Source organism: Oncorhynchus mykiss, chromosome 8 (assembly GCF_057628025.1).
Source record: "Oncorhynchus mykiss isolate SJ-2025 chromosome 8, ASM5762802v1, whole genome shotgun sequence".
Lineage (NCBI taxonomy): Eukaryota > Metazoa > Chordata > Actinopteri > Salmoniformes > Salmonidae > Oncorhynchus > Oncorhynchus mykiss.
In genome coordinates, this window is record NC_143029.1 from 88,437,501 (window position 1) to 88,464,407 (window position 26,907).

Sequence of the window (26,907 nt, forward strand, 5' to 3'; positions counted from 1 at the left end):
AGCCGAAGAGTAGGAAAAACTCCCTAGAAGGAAGAAATTTCATGAGGAACCGGACTCCTCCTCTGGCTGCATACTGGATGTATGAGTACGTGGATGTCTAGCACAGGAGGTTGGTCGCAACCTTAATTAGGGAGGACGGGCTCGTGGTGATGGCTGGAGTGGAATTGGTGGAATGGTTTCGATGACGTTCCATTCATTCCGTTACAGCCGTTATTATGAGCCGTCGTCCCCTCAGCAGCCTACTCAGATATCTAGGGGACATCCACTGATATCTAGGGGATATCCACTGACATCTAGGGGATATCCACTGACATCTAGGGGATATCCACTGACATCTAGGGGATATCCACTGACATCTAGGGGATATCCACTGATATCTGGGGGATATCCACGGACATCTGGGGGATATCCACTGATATCTAGGGGATATCCACTGACATCTAGGGGATATACACTGATATCTAGGGGATATCCACTGACATCTAGGGGATATCCACTGATATCTAGGGGATATCCACTGACATCTAGGGGATATCCACGGACATCTAGGGGATATCCACGGACATCTAGGGGATATCCACTGACATCTAGGGGATATCCACTGACATCTAGGGGATATCCACTGACATCTAGGGGATATCCACTGACATCTAGGGGATATCCACTGATATCTATCTTTTACCATTCACTACTATGTCTATGGTAAGTTTGTGAATAATTTAGCAAAAAAATAAGTGAATAAAGAATTGCAGAGGAAAAGTGCGAAGAACATATTTGTTTTTCTCTAAGAAACTTGAAAGGAGACTTAATTGAAAGCTTTTTAAGCATGAAAAAGTGACCGCTGGTGAACGATATTTCCTAGAAGTTTATGTTTTCAGCTGATCTGGGTTCAGCCCTGTTCAGTGTGGATGCTTATTGTAGAATAATTATACAATGCCATCTTGGTACTCTCTGGTGAACAAACGCTTTGGTTGTAATCATATGCTTTTCAACTATAGAGAAAGGTTTTTTTTTTTTTTTTTTAACTCTAGTCGTGCTTAAAATTGTAGACTTGAGAAAATCCCTTGAAAAACTATATTCTATAAGAAGAACTTCAGATCTGTCAGATACAACCGTTTCATTCCGTCTGTACTTTCTGTCTACCAGGGCTGTTCTGTTCCGTCTGTACTTTCTGTCTACCGTGATGGAAACATATCTAGTCCAACCAAAAGAGAGAGTCAGAGGTTCGGTCGTTGAGACCTATGTGTGCCAACACAGGAGGGGTCCACAAATTAAAGTAATTCTGTTGGGCTGCAGGCCCAGCTAGCAGCATGAGCAACAGCTCTGACATTTTCCAGCCGAACAGATTATAAAAAATAACCTTGCTAGTCTTTCCCCGCCTTGTCTTGCCGACCCTCTCTTACTGAGCCGAGGTGTACCTTTAGACACTAGTTCTGGTGGGGTGAAGGGAGGAGGAGGGTGGAGGGCAGGAGGAGAGGGAGGAGGAGGAGGAAGGGAGGAGGAGAGGAGTGTGGGGGGCAGGAGGAGAGGGAGGAGGAGGAGAAGGGTGGAGGGCAGGTGGAGAGGGAGGAGGAGGAGGAGGAGGGGGTGGAGGGCAGGAGGAGAGGGAGGAGGAGGGGGAGGGTGGAGGGCAGGAGGAGACGGAGTAGGAGGAGGAGGGTGGAGGGCAGGAGGAGGAGGGGGGAGGAGGAGGAGGGGGAGGAGAAGAGGGAGAAAAAGGAGGAGGAGGAAGAGGAGGAGGAGGAGGAGGAGGGAGGAGAGGGAGGAGGAGGAGGATGAGGGTGGAGGGCAGGAGGAGAGGGAGGAGGAGGAGAAGGAGGAGGGTGGAGGGCAGGAGGAGAGAGAGAAAAAGGAGGAGGAGGAGGAGGAGGAGGAGAGGGAGAAAAAGGAGGAGGAGGAGGAGGAGTGGGAATAGGGGCTTGTTGTAGGAACATCTTGTGCAGTATCGCTGAGCTAGCCGTCTGAGGTCATTCTGGGCAACATTGGCGTTGGCTGCCACGTCACACTACAGATCAACCCCCCAAAAGTACTATGGAAAAGTAGTGCACTACATAGGGAATAGGGTGTCATTTTGGATGCAATTACATATGTAGGGCAAGCCCTTTGCCAATGTAAGGTAGTTTGGTGAACAACGCTCACGTGATGAGAAGTGATCTTGTCTGAGACTTGAAGACTTGTGTAAGCTCCCGGAGCTAATGCCTAGTCTTTAGCTTTTAGCTCATGGGGCAATTAAGTGCGCAGCAGACCAGAGTTTGAATCAAATCGGGCACACTGTTTTAATGAGCGGGAGATAGGCTAGAGGCAGACCTTAAATCGTCTAGAAATATATATTTTCTTTTTTTTTATATCCCATGTTGTCATCTCCTGTCAATGTGCCCTTGAGCAAGGCACTTACTAACCCCTAAACTCCCCATTCAGGCAAACAAGCCCATTGCGTTGACAGTGATACTAATAGGGTCTGGTAAAATACACTCACAATGAGTACATAATGCATTGACAGTGTCTTACATGACAGAACATATCTATGGGGATCCTCGTGATCATTACGGACAGGAGGGAAATATTTAACAAATGAGGACAGACAAACCGCCGTTTTTAAATGACTACATCCCATACTCATGTATCCTATTTCTGACTAACTCCTCAGCTATCCTGAATTCAGAGTAAACACGTCTAATTTCAAACTAACTCCTCAGCTATCCTGAATTCAGAGTAAACACGTCTAATTTCAAACTAACTCCTCAGCTATCCTGAATTCAGAGTAAACACGTCTAATTTCAAACTAACTCCTCAGCTATCCTGAATTCAGAGTAAACACGTCTAATTTCAAACTAACTCCTCAACTATCCTGAATTCAGAATAAACACGTCTAATTTCCGACTAACTCCTCAGCTATCCTGAATTCAGAATAAACGCGTCTAATTTCAAACTAACTCCTCATCTATCCTGAATTCAGAATAAACGCGTCTAATTTCAAACTAACTCCTCATCTATCCTGAATTCAGAATAAACATGTCTAATTTCAAACTAACTCCTCAACTATCCTGAATTCAGAATAAACGCGTCTAATTTCAAACTAACTCCTCATCTATCCTGAATTCAGAATAAACATGTCTAATTTCAAACTAACTCCTCAGCTATCCTGAATTCAGAGTAAACACGTCTAATTTCAAACTAACTCCTCAGCTATCCTGAATTCAGAGTAAACACGTCTAATTTCAAACTAACTCCTCAGCTATCCTGAATTCAGAATAAACACGTCTAATTTCAAACTAACTCCTCAGCTATCCTGAATTCAGAATAAACACATCTAATTTCTAACTAAATCCTCATCTATCCTAAATTCAGAATAAACACGTCTAATTTCAAACTAAATCCTCATCTATCCTGAATTCAGAATATACACGTCTAATTTCCGACTAACTCCTCAGCTATCCTGAATTCAGAATAAACACGTCTAATTTCAAACTAAATCCTCATCTATCCTGAATTCAGAATAAACACGTCTAATTTCCGACTAACTCCTCAGCTATCCTGAATTCAGAATAAACACGTCTAATTTCAAACTAACTCCTCATCTATCCTGACTTTAGTGTTGTTTTGGATGATGTGTAACAGCTATTACCATTACACTATTACCGTTAATATGTCTTTCAATGTCACACCGTGGAAAACCAACTCAAGAGCAAGGGCTGCGTACAAAAAGTAAACTTATTCCCTACATAGTGCACTACTATTGGCCAGATCCCTATGGACAAATCACTGTAGGGAATAGGGTGTCATTTGGAACACACACAGTGTTCTATAGCTAACACCTGTGTTTACACCCTGTGTTCCTGTAAGGATCGAGGCTGGAGACGAGAAGCAGGTACAGGGAGTGAACATGCGATATCCACGGACAGGATCAGAATAGGGACAGCGTCTGGACAGGGGAAACGGAAACGACAATAATGCTGACACGTGGAGGAAACAGAGGAAACAGGGATGTACAGGGAAGACAAGCAAAACGTGCAGGAGTCCTGGTGAGTCCAATGAGCGCTGATGCGCGTAATGATGGTGACAGCTGTGCTTAATGAAAGTCAGCCTGGCGCCCTCGAGCGACAGAGAGGGAGAGTGGGAGCTCTGTTCCAGTGTTCTATAACTACCACCTGTCTCCACTCTCTGTTCCAGTGTTCTATAACTACCAGCTGTCTCCACTCTCTGTTCCAGTGTTCTATAACTACCACCTGTCTCCACTCTCTGTTCCAGTGTTCTATAACTACCAGCTGTCTCCACTCTCTGTTCCAGTGTTCTATAACTACCACCTGTCTCCACTCTCTGTTCCAGTGTTCTATAACTACCACCTGTCTCCACTCTCTGTTCCAGTGTTCTATAACTACCAGCTGTCTCCACTCTCTGTTCCAGTGTTCTATAACTACCACCTGTCTCCACTCTCTGTTCCAGTGTTCTATAACTACCAGCTGTCTCCACTCTCTGTTCCAGTGTTCTATAACTACCACCTGTCTCCACTCTCTGTTCCAGTGTTCTATAACTACCACCTGTCTCCACTCTCTGTTCCAGTGTTCTATAACTACCAGCTGTCTCCTCTCTCTGTTCCAGTGTTCTATAACTACCACCTGTCTCCACTCTCTGTTCCAGTGTTCTATAACTACCACCTGTCTCCACTCTCTGTTCCAGTGTTCTATAACTACCACCTGTCTCCACTCTCTGTTCCAATGCTGTTTTTTGAAATAACTATTTTCAGCCTTCTACTCAGCTTGCTTCCCAAAGTGTATTTATTTGAAAAGAAGGTGTCTTTGATAGAAATCTTTTACAATCTGGAAAACATTTTCATTTGGACTAATAAAGCTTTCCGTATCCCAGTTTGGGCATCTTGTTGGGTATTTAGCCTTTTCATTTGTTTTCTAATTTCTCATGGATTCAATATATTTCTGGAATAACTGATGATTCTCCACCCCTCAGGTTTAAAATTCATTAGCAGCCAAAAACGCTCCAGCTATACATTTTAAGTAGAGCTTCATCCTTTGTCTACAATCAGGTGATGACTATTAAAACTATTATGATTAAAGTCATCATTTAGAATATTCTATAGTTTTGGTTAAATAATGTATTTTTCTAATTAGGCTATTTACTTAGATTACTGCCATAAAAATGTATTTGATTTAATTAGATTATAAAGAAAGCCCAATAGCACCAGGGGAAGGTAGAAATGATATGTTATCTGACTCTAGATAGCCCATTGCGTTATTATGGCGTTGTTACGCATCAGTGTCTCCCCGTCTCTCTCTCTCCATATGACAATATGATATCTGAAGAATAAATGATGCGACTCCTGACGCCTGCTGTAACCAAGGACCTCTGGCCAGTCTTGACTTGACAGTTTATGGGCGGGATTGAAGACAACTTTCCAGCCCGTGATTCGCTAAATGGAACATTTTCCAACTGTCAGTTTCCTGCTGCCGTACCCCCCCTCCCACGCCCGGCTCTCGGGGAATCGAATGGTCTCCGTTTTTTTCCTAAAAGCCCAAACACCTTCAGTCTAAGGGCTGGGGCTGAGGGAGAGAGGAGCAGGAGGGCCCAGTTTGGCTCTAAAGAAAAAACAGTACTGTTTTGCACTTATGGCTTTGTTGTAGTAACTGAAATTACCAACAACAACTCCGTCCTTTTTCTGTATTTGTGGAAGGAAAAGGACCTACATTTTGTACTGAATAGTCGCCCGTTTTTTTTTCTTTAGGAGCTTTGAGTAGCTGAGTGAGTGACAATGGAGATGAAAAGATGGTCCACAAGGTGGAAAACGAAAAGGTGGCTGTGGGACCCCACTCTAATCACCATCGTCACTATCACTTTCCTTCTGCAAGCCGTCAATGTCAAAGCAGGTAAGGAACTATCGTTGGAGAACGCGTTTCTGAACCGTTCACATGGCAAACTCTCCCTGGTGTTTCTTGGGGACAGACGGGGGCATCCTTGCCACCCCCCAAGGTTTGACTTATCAAGTGATGAGAGCGCATCTATAGGGCCACTTCCACAATCACTGCGCTGTGCTTCTGAGGTTGACAGCCAACTGAAAGAAAAATTGAGCTAACTAATATCATGACATTGTCTAAAATGCATGACTTATGTGTCACCACGTGCGTATCCATGATCGAATATAAGAATGTTCCAAATAATGCCAATGCCACCCATTTCCGTTATCCTTAACCTAAATAGCGATTTGAAATCCACCAGGTAGGCTACTTCCAAGCCTTTTGCATCCCGTCCGCGGTAAACCCCAGCAGCATTCACACAGGTGCTGTCGTCTCGTCTCCAGATCGCAGCGTGATTCCCCCCAAAAAATAACGTTTCGCCCGCGGTTCTGTACGTGTCATGCTGTTGTGGTAGTACACTACGCAACTAAAAGTGCGCCCAGGACGCTCTCCGGCGAATGTTTTAAAGGGTTTAGCCAGACAAATGGGCTTTGTTTGCCCCCGTGGTCCGCTAGGTGTGTGTGGACACGGCTATCGGGAGAAGGATTCCATATATGGTTGAGGTAGCATTCTCACACCTTGGCTATAAAATCGTGTAGCCACTGGAGAGCTGCGCGTTTTGGGTTGTTGTGATAGGTAACGTCAGAGTATTGATATGGCTATCCCAGCTATCTTCAATGGAACCGCGTAATAGGGAAGGCAACGACTTTTTACGCGTGAGTTTAGAGAGTTTGGCTGACTGTACAGCAGCCATAGGTGCCCGGTGGTTTATTAAAACTGAGACTAAGGTAGGATAACCTTCCACACATTCATTATTAAGTGGAACTATATGCTCGTTTTGAAACGTGAAATCAATTGATGTTACACAATAATGATCTGACCGTTATGGCTAATAAGATGTTTATACATTTTAACTGCTCTCCTCCAAACTATTGACATATGTCAATAATAAGCTATGCCACCGTGACATCCCCGATGTGCGTTTAGCATTCTTTAGCAGTTCAGCCCTTTTGCCTATTCTTTGGAGGTATTTTCCTATTTGGTTTCAGAATATTTTTAAATGATTCATAGACTCTCAACACAAACGGTATGAGGCACTGTTGTTCCATAATATACTATGCTGCTGGGTATAGGTAGTACTGTAGCCCGTGAGGCGATGCTCTCTCTATAATGTGGGAGGGAAGACCATATAGTGACCAGCAGTAGGAAACACAGTTTCTCCACTCTACCCTGGTAACCACTAAGCCCAATAACTCCACTCTTCCCTGGTTACCACTAAGCCCAACAAGGGGCGTAGATGGAAAGAGCCCCCCCCCCCCTCTTCACCCCCTTTAAATTAGCCTATATCTGGATCAAGATGATTGCTTATTTCTCTTGATTGTGGATATTATGACATTCATATTGGGTGTGTTTCTGATGTTATATATGTGTTGATTCTGTTTTCTTTACTTTGATGTTGTGAGCTAAGGTAGCAAGTCAATATCAACTGCAGAACCATGGATAAATGATTTAGATGAGAGAGTGCAAAGTATTTTAATAATAATATCATTATTTTATATTGTGATTTTCGTTACAAGTAGAATCTCAAAGTCTCTTTAAAAACAAAATAAACAACAACAAAAAACTATTTAACAAAACAAATGTAGCGATCTGGCAGAGGAGAGAACTCTCCATCAACGCCCCTTATTGGGCTTAGTGGTAACCAGGGTAGAGTGGATAGTTATTGGGCTTAGTGGTAACCAGGGTAGAGTGGATAGTTATTGGGCTTAGTGGTAACCAGGGTAGAGTGGATAGTTATTGGGCTTAGTGGTAACCAGGGTAGAGTGGAGAGTTATTGGGCTTAGTGGTAACCAGGGTAGAGTGGATAGTTATTGGGCTTAGTGGTTACCAGGGTAGAGTGGAGAGTTATTGGGCTTAGTGGTAACCAGGGTAGAGTGGAGAGTTATTGGGCTTAGTGGTAACCAGGGTAGAGTGGATAGTTATTGGGCTTAGTGGTAACCAGGGTAGAGTGGATAGTTATTGGGCTTAGTGGTAACCAGGGTAGAGTGGAGAGTTATTGGGCTTAGTGGTAACCAGGGTAGAGTGGATAGTTATTGGGCTTAGTGGTAACCAGGGAAGAGTGGATAGTTATTGGGCTTAGTGGTAACCAGGGTAGAGTGGAGAGTTATTGGGCTTAGTGGTAACCAGGGTAGAGTAGATAGTTATTGGGCTTAGTGGTAACCAGGGTAGAGTGGAGAGTTATTGTGCTTAGTGGTAACCAGGGTAGAGTGGAGAGTTATTGGGCTTAGTGGTAACCAGGGTAGAGTGGATAGTTATTGGGCTTAGTGGTAACCAGGGAAGAGTGGATAGTTATTGGGCTTAGTGGTAACCAGGGTAGAGTGGAGAGTTATTGGGCTTAGTGGTAACCAGGGTAGAGTAGATAGTTATTGGGCTTAGTGGTAACCAGGGTAGAGTGGAGAGTTATTGTGCTTAGTGGTAACCAGGGTAGAGTGGAGAGTTATTGGGCTTAGTGGTAACCAGGGAAGAGTGGATAGTTATTGGGCTTAGTGGTAACCAGGGTAGAGTGGATAGTTATTGGGCTTAGTGGTAACCAGGGTAGAGTGGATAGTTATTGGGCTTAGTGGTAACCAGGGTATAGTAGATAGTTATTGGGCTTAGTGGTAACCAGGGAAGAGTGGATAGTTATTGGGCTTAGTGGTAACCAGGGTAGAGTGGATAGTTATTGGGCTTAGTGGTAACCAGGGTAGAGTGGATAGTTATTGGGCTTAGTGGTAACCAGGGTAGAGTGGAGAGTTATTGGGCTTAGTGGTAACCAGGGTAGAATGGATAGTTATTGGGCTTAGTGGTAACTAGGGAAGAGTGGAGAGTTATTGGGCTTAGTGGTTACCAGGGTAGAGTGGAGACTCATTGGGCTTAGTGGTAACCAGGGCAGAGTGGAGAGGTATTGGGCTTAGTGGTAACCAGGGCAGAGTGGAGAGTTATTGGGCTTAGTGGTAACCAGGGTAGAGTGGAGACTTATTGGGCTTAGTGGTAACCAGGGCAGAGTGGAGACTTATTGGGCTTATTGGTAACCAGGGCAGAATGGAGAAACTGTGTTTCCTACTGCTGACCACTATATAGTCTTCACTTCCCACAGTTCCTGGATGATGGTGGATCACAGCTTTAGATTATAGGCAGTTCTGAAGGTTAGTATCTTATGAGGAAGGAGGTTGAAACATCTGACAGACAAGTCACATATCTCTTCATCGGGCACCTCATCGTCATCGATGTTTATAGCTCCTCCTCCTCCTCCTCCGTAGGTAGACTGGATCGCCCACTACTGAAATGTAGCACCCACCTGGGTGATGATTTGTGCGACTGTAAAAGCCCTAGTAAAGCCCTAGTAAAGCCCTACGTCTCAGCAGTGGTCCAGAAAAGCCCCTTTACAAAGCGAGCCATCTTGGGTGAGACGTCAGTCTGTGATGTCAGCTGATCTATGAATTGGTGCCCCCCAACTTCCACGACCCAGACTGCTTTTCTTTATGTCTGGAGAGTTTCAGTGTTTGGAGTGTCCTGTCCACCCACCCCTCCCTCTAATCCTCCACCCACCCCTCCCTCTAAACCTCCACCCAGCCACCCCTCCGCCTAAACCTCCTCCCATCCCTCCCCCTAAAACTCCACCTGCCCACGCCTCCCCCTGAACCTCTCCCCGCCTCTCACACTAATCCTCACCCGTCGCTCCCCCTAAACCGCCGCCCATCCACCTCTCCCCCTAAACCTTCACTCTTCCCTCCCCCTTAACCTCCACCCCTCCCTGTTGACCTCCACCTACCCGCCCTTCCCCCTAAACGTCCACCTGCCCCTCCCCCTAAAACTCCACCCCTCTCCCTAAACCATAACCCACCCACCCCTCCCCCTCAACCTCCACCCACCCGCCCCTCCCCCTAAACCTCCACCTGCCCCTCCCCCTAAACCTCCACCCACCCCTCCCCCTAAACCTCCACCCAGCCACCCCTCCCCCTAAACCTCCACCCATCCCTCCCCCTAAAACTCCACCTGCCCACGCCTCCCCCTGAACCTCTCCCCGCCCCTCACACTAATCCTCACCCGTCGCTCCCCCTAAACCTCCACCCATCCACCTCTCCCCCTAAACCTCCACTCTTCCCTCCCCCTTAACCTCCACCCCTCCCTGTTGACCTCCACCTACCCGCCCCTCCCCCTAAACCTCCACCTGCCCCTCCCCCTAAACCTCCACCCCTCTCCCTAAACCATGACCCACCCACCCCTCAACCTCCGCCCACCTGCCCCTCCCCCTAAAACTCGACCCACCCACCCCTCCCCCTAAACCTCCACCCACCCCTCACAATCCCATTTGACAATATTCCAGATAGCCTGTTGAACTAGATACCCATCCATAATGGAATATCTCACTACCACACAGGCATGGCTTGTCCTTCATCGCCCATCTCTCCTCCTCCTCCTCCTCCTCCTCTGTGTGATGTTTAAACAGACCAGAATTACATGATGTGACTAGCAAACATTTACAGGCTTTCCAGGACACTGTAATTGTCACTTATGCTGCCAACTCTGGATAGATGGTGGTGACAAGAAACAGCACAGAGACGTATAGCCTACACCCCAACACGTTAGATACACCAACCCAAAGAGCCCAAAAAGCCACAGAGCCTAAAGGCCAAAATGTAGGAATTTAGAAGTTAATCACAAAAGGTAGAGCGCACCCCTCTTTTGTAGGAAAGCATCATGGAAAAGAGTATGTAATATAGATGCTTCCAGAATGTGCTTTAATTCCGTTTTGTTTTAATACCGTAAAGAGGAGACATTACCTTTATGGCTTCATCCAAATTGTATTTTAACCCTGAGCAATCCAACACTGAAAGTGTCCCAAAGAAACAACCGAAGACAAGAGTCAATGGTTTTTCCCTTCTGTTCGGGTTAGTTTGAGAGCTGTGTTGCTGCTGTGGTAAACAGCTTGTGTCAAACGTCTCAGAGACCAGATGTGTATTCCAAATGGCAGCCTATTCCCTAGAGCTGTGGTCAAAAGTAGCGTTATTATATCGGGAATTGGGTGCTATTTGGGACTCAGACAGACGGTATATCAAGACGGCCTGACGGGAGACAGGCAGGTAGAGGACTGGCGTTCAGAGGTGTGAGAACTGTTAGTTTAGACAAGACAGCATGTCTATGACGCGATGTTCTAGTGGATATCCTATAACTGCTATGGGGACTGGGACTTGTAACACTGTTGACAAATCCCTTCTTTTAAAAAAAAAACTTCTGTAGTGGGGTATCTGTCCTTTATCAATTATATAGAATGTGGTTTAGAATTCTGTATAAGGGGGTGGAATGATAGGTAGCGATGGCTCTATTCAAGATGTCTCAAACTAGTCACACTTAGGTTTCTACCACCTCCTCTGAAAGATGTGCTGCTTTTCAAAGGCCCTGCACGGTTTTTTACTGAGGCTTTAATGGTTTTGGGATATTGCCTGTTTCTTTTTTTTTTTTTTGGAGCGCTTCTGTGTGGAGGTGGTTTGGAAGGAAAGGAGGAAGAACGGAGGGGAGGCGATTCCAGGCCAACTCAACACATCTGGAATAAATAAGGCCTGGAGGTATGCAGGACTGCAGCAGCTCACAGAGAGGCCTTTGGTCCAGCATCATTCTTTTCTTTTCTTCAGTTGCACAACTGAACGCATTCAACCGAAATGTGTGTTCCGCATTTAACCCCTCTGAGGGGTGAAGGGGAGGGGGGGGGGTGAAGGGGAGGGGGGGGGGGGTGAAGGGGAGGGGGGGGGGGTGAAGGGGGGGGGTGAAGGGGGGGGTGAAGGGGGGGGGGGTGAAGGGGAGTGTTTGGGGGTCAACTGCCTTGCTCAAGGGCAAAACAACAGATTTTTTTTTAGCTTTGCCCGGCTCGGGGATTCGAACCAGCGACCTTTCGGTTGGTTACTGGCCCAACTGCCGCCCCATTAGCTCAGTACTTGGGACAATACAGACAAGCCGGAGAGACTACTTTGGGGTTTTACGGGATATTTTCTCAAAGGGAGAGAATTTTAACTTGTTGTGAAGTTACCTCGTAAATTGACTTTTATTTGTTCTGTGGGTTAAAGTACAGTGGCTACTGTAGGACTCTGTTTGTGGGTTACAGTACAGTGAGTACTGTAGGAGTCTGTTTGTGGGTTACAGTACAGTGAGTACTGTAGGAGTCTGTTTGTGGGTTACAGTACAGTGAGTACTGTAGGAGTCTGTTTGTGGGTTACAGTACAGTGAGTACTGTAGGAGTCTGTTTGTGGGTTAAAGTACAGTGGCTACTGTAGGAGTCTGTTTGTGGGTTACAGTACAGTGAGTACTGTAGGACTCTGTTTGTGGGTTAAAGTACAGTGGCTACTGTAGGAGTCTGTTTGTGGGTTACAGTACAGTGAGTACTGTAGGACTCTGTTTGTGGGTTAAAGTATGGTGAGTACTGTAGGAGTCTGTTTGTGGGTTGATCTGGTTTTGCGGGGGGGGTTGAGAGAAAAAGAGACAGAAAAGAGGGAGAAAGAGAGAGAGAGAGACAGAGAGAGAGAGAAAGAGACAGAGAGAGAAGTAGAGAGACAGAGAGGCAGAGAGAGAGAGAGAAAGAGAGCGAGAGCAAGAGAGAGAAAGAGAGAAAGGAAGAGGGAGAAATAGAGACGTGTGGCTATAACAAGTGGTGCAAGGCCTCCTAATGTGTTCAGCAAGTTGACTAGCACCGCCCCCCCCCAGGACCCCCACCTGGCCACCAAGCAGGAACAGGAAACGGCAACATCAGCACATCCTTTCAACACAGGCCAGATGTTGCTAGGGAGATGAAATTATAATATGATGAAAATTGTAGACAGTGATATTCTTTTTTTTTGGTGATAAAAATGTGTTTTTTTGTTGTTGTTAACCCCTCTGAACAGGTGTGGGGGAAATGGTCTTCGAGAAATGTCTGTCCAGTAAGAATCATTCTCATCTCGGCTTCTGTTCAAACGACTGTCTTTCTAACCAGACAACTCCCCTTTTGATGCAGAGAGAGGTTCTTTACGACGGTTCAAATCCGTAAGGCTGTAGAGAGTTTACATGGTTCACCACTGCTTGAATCTGAAAGGGGAATTAGAATGTCTTCTAGAACAGAATGATTTCTAGAACAATAGAATTGAATGACTTCTAGAACAGAATGATTTCTAGAATAATAGAATTGAATGTCTTCTAGAACAGAATGATTTCTAGAACAATAGAATTTAATGACTTCTAGAACAGAATGATTTCTAGAACAATAGAATTGAATGATTTCTAGAATAGTTATTTCATTTCTAAACTTCTTCCATCCGTAGAGTGTGTTATTCCTGCGTCAGTGCATTTTTGGCCTAGTCTCCAATGGTTTCATTGTATGGTGTCTTAAGAGTGACTCAGAGATACATCAGGGCTTTATAACAAAGGCTTCATTATTAAGCCCTGTAAAACACTTTTCCCACAGAGAGAAAAGGAGGGAGGTAGAGCCCGAATTGAATCAGACCATCTTCCTGTTACTTTGTCAATGAATCCAACACTCGGAGAGCCCCATCAGACTGTGTATTCAATTCCCTTCTATTTAAATCAAATCAAATCAAAAATCGAATCAAATGTATTTATTTAGGAACAGAGACCAATGACCAATATGTGGTGCTCTTTGTTTCTGCATTTTATTCATGACAAATGTACAGTGTATAAATCAGCTGATATCTCAAAGTGCAGCCTAAAACCCCAAACAGCAACCAACAATGGTTGTAGAGTGTGCAACAGATCAGCACATCAGGAGTAAATGTCAGTTGGCCGATCATTCAGAGGATCTCTGCCACTCCTACTGTCTAAAGAGTTGAAAACAGCAGGTCTGGGACAAGTAGCACGTCCGGTGAACCTATTTCTATGTCTTTCTACCTATAAAGACTGCGGTCAAACTTATGACAGTTCTACTGTCAATGGATCAAACACTCTGAGATTAACCTCGTTTTTTCATCATCACTAAAGGTTCAGTCAGAATATTGCATATCAAATTCTTTCTTTGAGTGAGATTTGGGACCAAACCATTAGACCTATTCTTCCACTGTCAACCCGGAAGCCAGCCGCACCAATGTGTCGGAGGAAACACTGTGCACCTGGCGACCTGGTTAGCGCGCACTGCACCCGGCACAGGAGTCACTAGTGTGCGATGAGACAAGGATATCCCTACCGGGCAAACCCTCCCTAACCTGGACAACACTAGGCCAATGATGCGTCACCCTGTAGGGCACCCAATCTCGGCCAGATGTGATACAGCCTGGATTTGAACCAGGAACTGTAGTGACACCTCTTGTACTGAGATGCAGTGTCTTAGACCACTGCACCACTTAGGACCTTAACAAAGTCGCGGCCGGCTGCCACAAAGCCTGGGCTCGATACCCAGGGTCTCCGGTGGCACACTGCGATGCAGCGCCCTAGACCACTGCGCCACCCGGGAGGCACCAATGGATCCAATTTGACTGAGAATGCTGTTGATAATCATCATTAAACCAGTGAGCTATGAATTCTTGTCCTAATAGCCTGTTTTATCTACGTTCTATTTGGAGACACGGGTTTAAATGAGGGCACCATTTGAAACGCAGTTAGCTTGGTTTCCGTCTCTGTTTAACTATTACATTCCAGTCCTTGCCACTCCTGTAATTTGTCAAAGATAGATCTAATTTTGACCAGAGCCCATTTCTACATATATATATATATATATTTTTTTTTCTTCTCTCTCCCGAAAGGCCAAACCTCACCATTGGTTTGCGTGACCATAGAGCTCTATTTTCACGTCATTTGACCACAGCACCGCCTGGCGTTTGCTAAACGGCGTTGGCACTTGGATTGGAAGCGATGCTGTGGTCACATGACATTAAGATATAAGAGGTCTTTGGTCACGCACACCAGTGGTGGGAACAATGCATATGCTGAAAATACCTCATCCTTTTACTGTACAATACGGTGGGGAAGCTTTGATGGTATGTTGCTTCCACTGGTTCTAGAACCCTTTGTCAAAGGTCCTAAGTGATGCAGTGGTCTAAGACGCTGTATCTCAGTACAAGAGGTGTCACTTCAGTTCCTGGTTTGAATCCAGGCTGTGTCACATCTGGCTGTGATTGGGAGTCCTACAGGGCGGCGCACAATTGTCCCAACGTTGTCTGGGGTCGGCCAGTTAAGAACAAATAAGAGTTTGTTCTTAACTGGCTTGCCTTGTTTAATACGTTTTTATTTTTATTTTTTAAAGGTCAACGGCATCATGAACTTTACGAAGTACCAGGACATTTTAACCCAAAACCTGGTTGCCTCTGCCATTAGACACTTGGCCACAAGAGGATCATCCAGCAAGACAATAAAGACAATAACCCCAAAATCAACAAAGAAATGGTTGACCACAAAATCAACATTTTACAATGGCCATCTCAGTCTCTGGACTTGAACCCCATTAAAAACCTGTGGTTTGAATTGAAGAGGGCCAGTCAATAAGAACAGATGAAGGATATCAAGGATCTGGAAAGATTCTGTATGGGGGAACGGTCTAAAATCCCTCCCAATGTGTTCTCCAATCTCATAAAACATTTTAGAAAAAGAGTCAGTGTTGTTATCCTCGCAAGTGGAGGGTACTGGAATATTGAAAACAGGAATTACAATCATTTCCACCCCCATCTTTTTGAGATTTTTTTCTCTGAGCAATTGTTTTAGTATTAAATTACACAATTGTTCAAATTTTACATAGAAAATGATCTATTTTATATCGTCTTTTTTGGGGTGACATAAAGGGCGGACTGGGACCAGATATCGGCCCGGGAATTTCTAACACACCCGGCCCATTATTTTCACATGTGCCCCCCCTTATTAGCTAAATAATGATACTTTCGCAATTTAGACTGGGTCTTATAAGATAAGAGGTTCAGAGACACTGTGCTTCCCAAATGGCATCCTATTCCATATTTAGTCCACTACTTTTAGCCAGGGCTCCGGTCAAATGTAGTGCACTATATAGGGAATAGGGTCCCATTGGGCTCTGGTCTAAAGTAGTGCACTATATAGGGAATAGGGTCCCATAGGGCTCTGGTCTAAAGTAGTGCACTATATAGGGAATAGGGTCCCATAGGGCTCTGGTCTAAAGTAGTGCACTATATATATAGGGAATAGGGTGCCGTTTGGGACGCATGCTTCTTATGTGATGTAGATTCTGTTAGGTCATGTCCTAGGTTGACTCTTCTCTCGGTATGGGTGGCACGTTCTCTACATCTTGTGAGGTTTTAGCAAACTGACAAGATCTTAGCTAATGGCTAGCTTTTTTGTGGACGTCCACGTCAGCGTTTGCCCTAGAGGGGACATGTGATACCACCCAAGCTCACCCAAACCAATACACAAACTCAGTGTGATGTCACTCACCGCCAGGAACAAACTGTTAGCATCGAAGGGCTTCCTTTAAAAGGCTTTTAGTGGACTGTCCTTAGATGTTACGGTACATACCTGAACTATGTGTTGCCTCACCTTGAACCTTTCAGTAGCAACTCACTGTTGGTTTAGGGACACGTAGACAGCTCTATATACAGTATGGGCTTCTGTAGTAAAGGATCCGCGTAAATCACCTGAGGAACTGGGACGTTGTCAACTACTGTGTCCCAAATTGGATCGTATTCCCTATATAGTGCTCTATTTTTTTCTTTACCCCAAATGGCACCCTATTCCCTGTATAGTGCACTACCTATGACCCCAAATGGCACCCTATTCCCTATATAGTGCACTACCTATGACCCCAAATGGCACCCTATTCCCTATATAGTACACTACCTATGACCCCAAATGGCACCCTATTCCCTATATAGTGCACTACCTATGACCCCAAATGGCACCCTATTCCCTATATAGTACACTACCTATGACCCCAATGGCACCCTATTCCCTATATAGTACACTACCTATGACCCCAAATGGCACCCTATTCCCTATATAGTGCACTACCTATGACCCCAAATGGCACCCTATTCCCTATATAGAACACTACCTATGACCCCAAATGGCAACATATTCCCTAATACAGTGCACTACGTTTGACCAGAGCCCTATGGTGCACTACATAGGGATTAGGGTTCCATTTGGGATGTTATCAATGTGTTAATGAGTAGTGAAGAGACCCCCTGTGTGTATGGCTCCTTTAAAACTTAGCCCTGCTATTAGGCTGCTTTACATTCCCCATAATCATACTGTATATCTATTAGTCTGCTTTACATTCCCCATAATCATACTGTATATCTATTAGTCTGCTTTACATTCCCCATAATCATACTGTATATCTATTAATCTGCTTTACATTCCCCATAATCATGCTGTATATCTATTAGTCTGCTTTACATTCCCCATAATCATACTGTATATCTCTATGACCCTTTACATTTCCCATAATCATACTGTATATCTATTAGGCTGCTTTACATTCCTCATAATCATACTGTATATCTCTATGACCCTCAGGGGAGGGTGGGATATATAAGAGAATACCTCGTCTTTGCTGATGCATCCAGTCAGTTTTTTCTAATTGAGAGAGAGAGAGAGAGAGAGAGAGAGAGAGAGAGAGAGAGAAGTGAAGGAGGAAGGCCATCTGGTAAACACCTCACCAGGAGGACGAGGTCAGTATCTGGGTACGAACAGCAGTCCTTCAGTTCCATTAATAGAAAAGGTTCTCAGCAGTGTTAAACTGCCTGTAAAACCTCAACCTCACTATGCCAGACTCTCTCCAAAGTCCTAGTAATCAGCAACACTCTATCTATCTATTTTTCCCTCCCTTCCTCTCCCCCCACTCTCCCTCCCTCCCTCTCTCTCCCCCCACTCTCCCTCCCTCCCTCTCTCTCCCCCCAGTCTCCCTCCCTCCCTTCCTCCCCCCCACCTCTCTCTCCCCCCAGTCTCCCTCCCTCCCTCCCTCCCTCCCTCCCTCCCTCCCTCCCTCCCTCCCTCTCTCTCCCCCCAGTCTCCCTCCCTCCCTCCCTCTCCCCCCGGTCTCCCTCCCTCCCTCCCACCCCCCCACTCTCCCTCCCTCCCTCTCTCTCCCCCCAGTCTCCCTCCTACTCTCTCCTCCCAGTCTCCCTCCCTCCCTCCCTCCCTCCCTCCCTCCCTCCCTCTCTCTCCCCCTAGTCTCTGACCAGCAGTACTGGATAGGGGGACCTATTAGACCCATTGACTGACCCCTTACGTCTTTACTGCCCCACTGCGGAAGTTTCTTATAAAACCACTGTTGTTTTCACATGCTGTAAACTATGTAGGCTGTAGGTGTGGTAAAACCTGTCACAACCCCGTCAGGTTTTCTTCAACTAAACATGTATATTTGGGGTGGCAGGTAGCCTAGTGGTTAGAGCGTTGGGTCAGTAACCAGCAGGTATTCTAGTGGTTAGAGTGTTGGGTCAGTAACCAGCTGGTATTCTAGTGGTTAGAATGTTGGGTCAGTAACCAGCTGGTATTCTAGTGGTTAGAGTGTTGGGTCAGTAACCAGCAGGTAGCCTAGTGGTTAGAGTGTTGGGTCAGTAACCAGCAGGTAGCCTAGTGGTTAGAGTGTTGGGTCAGTAACCAGCAGGTAGCCTAGTGGTTAGAATGTTGGGTCAGTAACCAGCAGGTAGCCTAGTGGTTAGAGTGTTGGGTCAGTAACCAGCAGGTAGCCTAGTGGTTAGAATGTTGGGTCAGTAACCAGCAGGTAGCCTAGTGGTTAGAGTATTGGGTCAGTAACCAGCAGGTAGCCTAGTGGTTAAAGTATTGGGTCAGTAACCAGCAGGTAGCCTAGTTGTTAGAGTGTTGGGTCAGTAACCAGCAGGTAGCCTAGTGGTTAGAGTGTTGGGCCAGTAAACAGCAGGCAGCCTAGTGGTTAGAGTGTTGGGTCAGTAACCAGCAGGTATTCTAGTGGTTAGAGTGTTGGGTCAGTAACCAGCAGGTATTCTAGTGGTTAGAGTGTTGGGTCAGTAACCAGCAGGTAGCCTAGTGGTTAGAGTGTTGGGTCAGTAACCAGCAGGTAGCCTAGTGGTTAGAGTGTTGGGTCAGTAACCAGCAGGTAGCCTAGTGGTTAGAGTGTTGGGTCAGTAACCAGCAGGTAGCCTAGTGGTTAGAGTGTTGGGTCAGTAACCAGCAGGTAGCCTAGTGGTTAGAGTGTTGGGTCAGTAACCAGCAGGTAGCCTAGTGGTTAGAGTGTTGGGCCAGTAACCAGCAGGTAGCCTAGTGGTTAGAGTGTTGGGCCAGTAACCAGCAGGTAGCCTAGTGGTTAGAGTGTTGGGTCAGTAACCAGCAGGTAGCCTAGTGGTTAGAGTATTGGGTCAGTAACCAGCAGGTAGCCTAGTGGTTAGAGTGTTGGGTCAGTAACCAGCAGGTAGCCTAGTGGTTAGAGTGTTGGGCCAGTAACCAGCAGGTAGCCTAGTGGTTAGAGTGTTGGGCCAGTAAACAGCAGGCAGCCTAGTGGTTAGAGTGTTGGGTCAGTAACCAGCAGGTATTCTAGTGGTTAGAGTGTTGGGTCAGTAACCAGCAGGTATTCTAGTGGTTAGAGTGTTGGGTCAGTAACCAGCAGGTAGCCTAGTGGTTAGAGTGTTGGGTCAGTAACCAGCAGGTATTCTAGTGGTTAGAGTGTTGGGTCAGTAACCAGCAGGTATTCTAGTGGTTAGAGTGTTGGGTCAGTAACCAGCAGGTAGCCTAGTGGTTAGAGTGTTGGGTCAGTAACCAGCAGGTATTCTAGTGGTTAGAGTGTTGGGTCAGTAACCAGCAGGTATTCTAGTGGTTAGAGTGTTGGGTCAGTAACCAGCAGGTATTCTAGTGGTTAGAGTGTTGGGCCAGTAACCAGCAGGTAGCCTAGTGGTTAGAGCGTTGGGTCAGTAACCAGCAGGTAGCCTAGTGGTTAGAGTGTTGGACTAGTAACCAGCAGGTAGCCTAGTGGTTAGAGCGTTGGGTCAGTAACCAGCAGGTAGCCTAGTGGTTAGAGTGTTGGGTCAGTAACCAGCAGGTAGCCTAGTGGTTAGAGTGTTGGGTCAGTAACCAGCAGGTAGCCTAGTGGTTAGAGCGTTGGGTCAGTAACCAGCAGGTAGCCTAGTGGTTAGAGTGTTGGGCCAGTAACCAGCAGGTATTCTAGTGGTTAGAGCGTTGGGTCAGTAACCAGCAGGTAGCCTAGTGGTTAGAGTATTGGGTCAGTAACCAGCAGGTACCCTAGTGGTTAGAGCGTTGGGTCAGTAACCAGCAGGTAGCCTAGTGGTTAGAGTGTTGGGCCAGTAACCAGCAGGTATTCTAGTGGTTAGAGCGTTGGGTCAGTAACCAGCAGGTAGCCTAGTGGTTAGAGCGTTGGACTAGTAACCAGCAGGTAGCCTAGTGGTTAGAGGGTTGGGTCAGTAACCAGCAGGTAGCATAGTGGTTAGAGTGTTGGGTCAGTAACCAGCAGGTAGCCTAGTGGTTAGAATGTTGGGCCAGTAACCAGCAGGTAGCCTAGTGGTTAGAGTGTTGGGTCAGTAACCAGCAGGTAGCCTAGTGGTTAGAGCGTTGGGTCAGTAACCAGCAGGCAGCCTAGTGGTTAGAGTGTTGGGTCAGTAACCAGCAGGTACCCTAGTGGTTAGAGCGTTGGGTCAGTAACCAGCAGGTAGCCTAGTGGTTAGAGTGTTTGGTCAGTAACCAGCAGGTAGCCTAGTGTTTAGAGCGTTGGGTCAGTAACCAGCAGGTAGCCTAGTGGTTAGAGTGTTGGGTCAGTAACCAGCAGGTAGCCTAGTGGTTAGAGCGTTGGGTCAGTAACCAGCAGGTAGCCTAGTGGTTAGAGTGTTGGGCCAGTAACCAGCAGGTATTCTAGTGGTTAGAGCGTTGGGTCAGTAACCCTTAGGTAGCCTAGTGGTTAGAGTATTGGGTCAGTAACCAGCAGGTACCCTAGTGGTTAGAGCGTTGGGTCAGTAACCAGCAGGTAGCCTAGTGGTTAGAGTGTTGGGTCAGTAACCAGCAGGTACCCTAGTGGTTAGAGCGTTGGGTCAGTAACCAGCAGGTAGCCTAGTGGTTAGAGTGTTGGGCCAGTAACCAGCAGGTATTCTAGTGGTTAGAGCGTTGGGTCAGTAACCAGCAGGTAGCCTAGTGGTTAGAGCGTTGGACTAGTAACCAGCAGGTAGCCTAGTGGTTAGAGGGTTGGGTCAGTAACCAGCAGGTAGCATAGTGGTTAGAATGTTGGGCCAGTAACCAGCAGGTAGCCTAGTGGTTAGAGTGTTGGGTCAGTAACCAGCAGGTAGCCTAGTGGTTAGAGCGTTGGGTCAGTAACCAGCAGGCAGCCTAGTGGTTAGAGTGTTGGGTCAGTAACCAGCAGGTACCCTAGTGGTTAGAGCGTTGGGTCAGTAACCAGCAGGTAGCCTAGTGGTTAGAGTGTTTGGTCAGTAACCAGCAGGTAGCCTAGTGTTTAGAGCGTTGGGCCAGTAACCAGCAGGTTGCCTAGTGGTTAGAGTGTTGGGTCAGTAACCAGCAGGCAGCCTAGTGGTTAGAGTGTTGGGTCAGTAACCAGCAGGTACCCTAGTGGTTAGAGCGTTGGGTCAGTAACCAGCAGGTAGCCTAGTGGTTAGAGTGTTTGGTCAGTAACCAGCAGGTAGCCTAGTGTTTAGAGCGTTGGGCCAGTAACCAGCAGGTTGCCTAGTGGTTAGAGTGTTGGGTCAGTAACCAGCAGGCAGCCTAGTGGTTAGAGTGTTGGGCCGGTAACCAGCAGGTAGTCTAGTGGTTAGAGTGTTGGGCCGGTAACCAGCAGGTAGCCTAGTGGTTAGAGTGTTGGTTCAGTAATAGAAAGGTTGCTAGATTAAATCCCCGAGCTGACAAGGTAAAAAAAATATGTCTTTCTGCCCCTGAACAAGGCAGTTAACCCACTGTTCCTAGGCCATCATTGGAAATAAGAATTTGTTCTTTACTGACTTGCCTTGTTAAATTAAACAATTAAAAAATTGAGTGTACCTGCTCTATTGCAATGTTAAAGTATAGTGATGACTCTGTGGTGTACCACAACCCATAGCATTACATGTAAGCGAATCCCTGTGCTTTCACCCCTGAGATTAAAGGGCAATTCAGACACTTTTTCAACCTCATATTCATTATCAAATCAAATGTATTTACATAGCCCTTCGTACATCATCTGATATCTCAAAGTGCTGTACAGAAACCCAGCCTAAAACCCCAAACAGCAAGTAATGCAGGTGTAGAAGCACGGTGGCTAGGAAAAAGCTCCCTAGAAAGGCCAAAACCTAGGAAGAAATCTAGAGAGGAACCAGGCTATGAGGGGTGGCCAGTCCTCTCCTGGCTGTGCCGGGTGGAGATTATAACAGAACATGGCCAAGATGTTCAAATGTTCATAAATGACCAGCATGGTCAAATAATAATAATCACAGGCAGAACAGTTGAAACTGGAGCAGCAGCACGGCCAGGTGGACTGGGGACAGCAAGGAGTCATCATGCCAGGTAGTCCTGAGGCATGGTCCTAGGGCTCAGGTCCTCCGAGAGAGAGAGAGATAGAGAGAAAGAGAGAATTAGAGAGAGCATACTTAAATTCACACAGGACACCGGATAAGACAGGAGAAGTACTCCAGATATAACAAACTGACCCTAGCCCCCGACACATAAACTACTGCAGCATAAATACTGGAGGCTGAGACAGGGGGGGGGTCAGGAGATACTGTGTCCCAATCTGATGATACCCCCGGAAAGGGCCAAACAGGAAGGATATAACCCCACCCACTTTGCCAAAGCACAGCCCCCACACCACTAGAGAGGTATCTTCAACCACCAACTTACCATCCTGAGACAAGGCCGAGTATAGCCCACAGAGATCTCGCCACGGCACAACCCAAGGGGGACGGGGGGACGGACGCCAAGCACCAAGGACCTCCATGTGTGAAAACAATGCATTTCTATAATCTGTGGTTTAAAAAAAAAACGTGTGATTTTCAAAACCTGCAACAAGTTTCTAACCAGAAGGAGGGTATTTTCCCTGCGAATCTCATAGTGTTTGAAAAACACTGTTTCAATGTTTATTTTTATTTTTATGATGATGTCATCGAGTAGAACCTTTTTTCCTTTCTGTTTTTTGTTCTCCCTTTCTACATAGTAAATGATCAGTTTTCACATACGTAAACACGGGTATGTTGCTGGAGAGGATGAAGTTGAAAAGTGGCGGAATTACCCTTTAAAGCTAGATCTACTATGTTAGATCAAAGATATTTTCAATTATATTATCAAATCAAATCAAATGGTATTGGTCACATACTAGCTTAGGGTCTTTTAGGGTCTTGTGTTTTTATAAAAAAAAATCCTACGTTTACTCTATGTACTCATTCGACAAATACAATACATAATAAATACAATATATTTGTTATACTGCTACCATTTGAATTAATTTTTACGCTTCTCTATCGCCCTGTGAAAATACTAAACACTTGTCCCTCTCCTCTCTTCACAGCTGACCCAGTGGATGTACTCAAGGCTCTGGACTTCCACAGCTCTCCGGATGGCGTTCGTAAAGTCACGGGCTTCTGCGCTCACCGGAGAGGATCTAAACCTGACATAGCCTTCCGCGTAGGAAAACAGGCGCAGATCAGCGCTCCCAGCATGCAACTCTTTCCAGGTGACCTAACTGCTCCCCCGTAGATCAGGGATGGGATGATCCATTTAATTTTTTACTGTTGCGTGTTAGAATAGTAGAATGCACAAGGTGCCATTTTAGAAATGTAGTTTTACATCAGCAGTTTTTCTCTTGTTTTATCGGTCACTCAATGTCAGCTAATAGTTTTTTAGATTGGTAAGTTTGTGTAGTGGTCAGCTATCTAAAGTTGTAGTCACACACACACACACACACACACACACACACACACACACACACACACACACACACACACACATACACACACACACACACACACACACACACACACACACACACGCACACATACACACATACACACATACACACACACACACACACACACACACACACACACACACACACACACACACACACACACACACACACACCATGAACCAGTATTTACCACTCACTCTAGACCGTCCTCTTATTTCCCACACACAGAACAGGATTTATGCAGTGTGACATTTTGCTATATCGAGTTTGTCTCGTAAAGAGATGTTTTTTTTTCCTCTCTAGTGCTTTGGGACCCCAGACTAGCGCTACGCATTTGGCAGGAAGTTAACGGGACGGGTTTTCTTCTTCTTCGTCTCATTTCTCACTGAAATCACACAGCACACTGAGTCATAGGGAGTGTCCCAAATGGCACCCTATTCCCTATGGGCCCTGGCGTCAAAAGTAGTGCACTACATAGGGAATAGGCTACCATTTAGGAATGCCAGACTAGGAGGGAGACTAAGCAGAGGTCTGGTGACCAGCACTGGTGGGGGGGGCTTGATGTGAGAAATAATTTATTGTTTTAGGACAGAATCCATTTGGAGAGACAGAAAGCTCTTTCATGGTGTTTCCATAGTGGTACTATCCTAAACTGCTGACTGTGTACGAGTTCATACACAGTACTAAACAGGATTATAGGAGCGTGGTCGTTAGTTGCAATAGTACTTCTAACCTGTTGATGACAGATATATTCAGTGATATTTATCAGTGCCATCCCTTCAAAATCAAATCACATTTTATTCATCACATACACAGTTTACATACATGTAAATGTACATACGTGTAAAAGGTGAAATGCCCTTTGGTGTAATAAGATATTTAATGTAGGAAAGGAGTAATGCAAATACCAAAGTATAGGGCCAATACCAGTGTCACCAGCAAAGCTGCCCCATACCATCAAAACCAAAAATCAGAAATTTGAAATGACAGATTTCCACTGGTCAAATGTCAATTTCTTGGCCCAAGCAAGTCTCCTCTTCTTATTGGTGGCCTTCAGTAGTGGTTTCTTTGCAGCAAGTCGACCATGAAGACCTGATTCACACAGTCTCCTCTGGACAGTTGATGTTGAGATGTGTCTGTTACTTGAACTCTGTGAAGCATTTATTTGAGCTGCAATTTCAGAGGCTGGTAACTCTAATGAACTTGTCCTCTGCAGTAGAGGTAACTCTGGGTCTTCCTTTCCTGTGGTGGTCCTCATGAGAACCAGTTTCATCATAGTGCTTGATGGTTTTTGCGCCTGCATTTGAAGAAACTTGAAATGTTTAGGATTGACTGACCTTCGTGTCTTAAAGTAATGTCACAACACAACTGATTGGCTCAAACACATTAAGTGGGAAAGAAATTCCATAAATGAACGTTTAACAATGCACACCTGTTAATTGAAATGCATTCCAGGTGACTAACACATGAAGCTGGTTGAGAGAATGCCAAGAGTGTGCAAAACTGTCATCAAGGAAAACAGTGTCTACTTTGAAGAATCTCAAATATAAAATATTTTGATTTGTTTAATACTTTTGGTTACTACATGATTCCATACAGTATGTGTTATTTCATCGTTTGGATGTCTTCACTACTACTATTAGGAACATGTTTAAATATAGAAAAACCCTTGAATGAGTAGGTGTGTCCAATCTTTTGACTGGTACTGTATATACAGGTTGAAGTCAAAAGTTTACATACACTTATGTTGGAGTCATTAAAACTCGTTATTCAACCACTCTCCACATTTATTGTTAACAAACTATAGTTTTGGCAAGTCGGTTAGGACATCTACTTTGTGCATGGCACAAGTAATTTATCCCATAATTGTTTACAGGCAGATTATTTCACTTATAATTCACTGTATCACAATTCCCAGTGGGTCAGAAGTTTACATACACTAAGTTGACTGTGCCTTTAAACAGCTTGGAAAATTCCAGAAAAATATGTCATGGCTTTAGAAGCTTCTGATAGGCTACTTTACATCATTTGAGTCAATTGGAGGTGTACCTGTGGATGTATTTCAAGGCCTACCTTCAAACTCAGTGCCTCTTTGCTTGACATCATGGGGAAATCTAAAGAAATCAGCCAAGACCTCAGGAAAATAATTGTAGACCTCCACAAGTCTGGTTCATCCTTGGGAGAAATTTCCAAATGCCTGAAGGTACCACGTTCATCTGTACAAACAATAGTACGCAAGTATAAACACCATGGGACCACACAGCCACTGCTCAGGAAGGAGATGTTCTGTCTCCTAGAGACTGCAAATCAATCCCAGAACAACAGCAAAGGACCTTGTGAAGATGCTGGAGGAAACAGGTACAAATGTATCTATATCCACAGTAAAACGAGTCCTATATCAACATAACCTGAAAGGCCGCTCAGCAAGGAAGAAGCCACTGCTCCAAAACCGCCATAAACCAGCCAGACTACGGTTTGCAACTGCACATGGGGACAAAGATCGTACTTTTTGGAGAAATGTTCTTTGGTCTGATGAAACAAAAATAGAACTGTTTGGCCATAATGACCATCGTTATGTTTGGAGGAAAAAGGGGGAGGCTTGTAAGCCGAAGAACACCATCCCAACCGTGAAGCACGGGGGTGGCAGCATCATGTTTTGGGAGTTAATTGTTGCAGGAGGAACTAGTGCACTTCAAACAATAGATGGCAGCATGAGGGAGGAAAATTATGTTGATATATTGAAGCAACATCTCAAGACATCAGTCAGGAAGTGAAAGCTTGGTCGCAAATGGGTCTTTCAAATGGACAATGACCCCAAGCATACTTCCAAAGTTGTGGCAAAATGGCTTAAGGACAACAAAGTCAAGGCATTGGAGTGGCCATCACAAAGCCCTGACCTCAATCCTATAGAAAATGTGTGGGCAGAACTGAAAAGGCGTGTGCGAGCAAGGAGACCTACAAACCTGTCTCAGTTACACCAGCTCTGTCAGGAGGAATGGGCCAAAAATCACCCAACTTATTTTGGGAAGGTTGTGGAATGCTACCTGAAACGTTTGACCCAAGTTAAATAATTTAAAAGGCAATGCTACCAAATACCTA

At 45.5% G+C, this 26,907-nt stretch overlaps 1 protein-coding gene across 2 annotated transcripts in view; it reads left to right on the top strand.

The window, feature by feature from the left end:
- The window catches only part of LOC110530844 (collagen alpha-1(XI) chain), a 224,955-nt gene that overhangs the window by 532 nt on the left and 197,516 nt on the right, over nt 1-26,907 (top strand). The window contains exons 2-4 of one of the 2 annotated variants that reach the window (XM_090182920.1): nt 3,844-4,022; nt 5,735-5,876; nt 23,410-23,574. In XM_090182920.1, the coding sequence (XP_090039046.1) occupies nt 5,762-5,876; nt 23,410-23,574 (280 nt within the window). In that variant the 5' untranslated portion in view covers nt 3,844-4,022; nt 5,735-5,761. Of the gene's footprint in view, nt 1-3,843; nt 4,023-5,364; nt 5,877-23,409; nt 23,575-26,907 lie in introns of those variants that run through there. The other variant, XM_036986621.2, reaches the window with a different exon arrangement.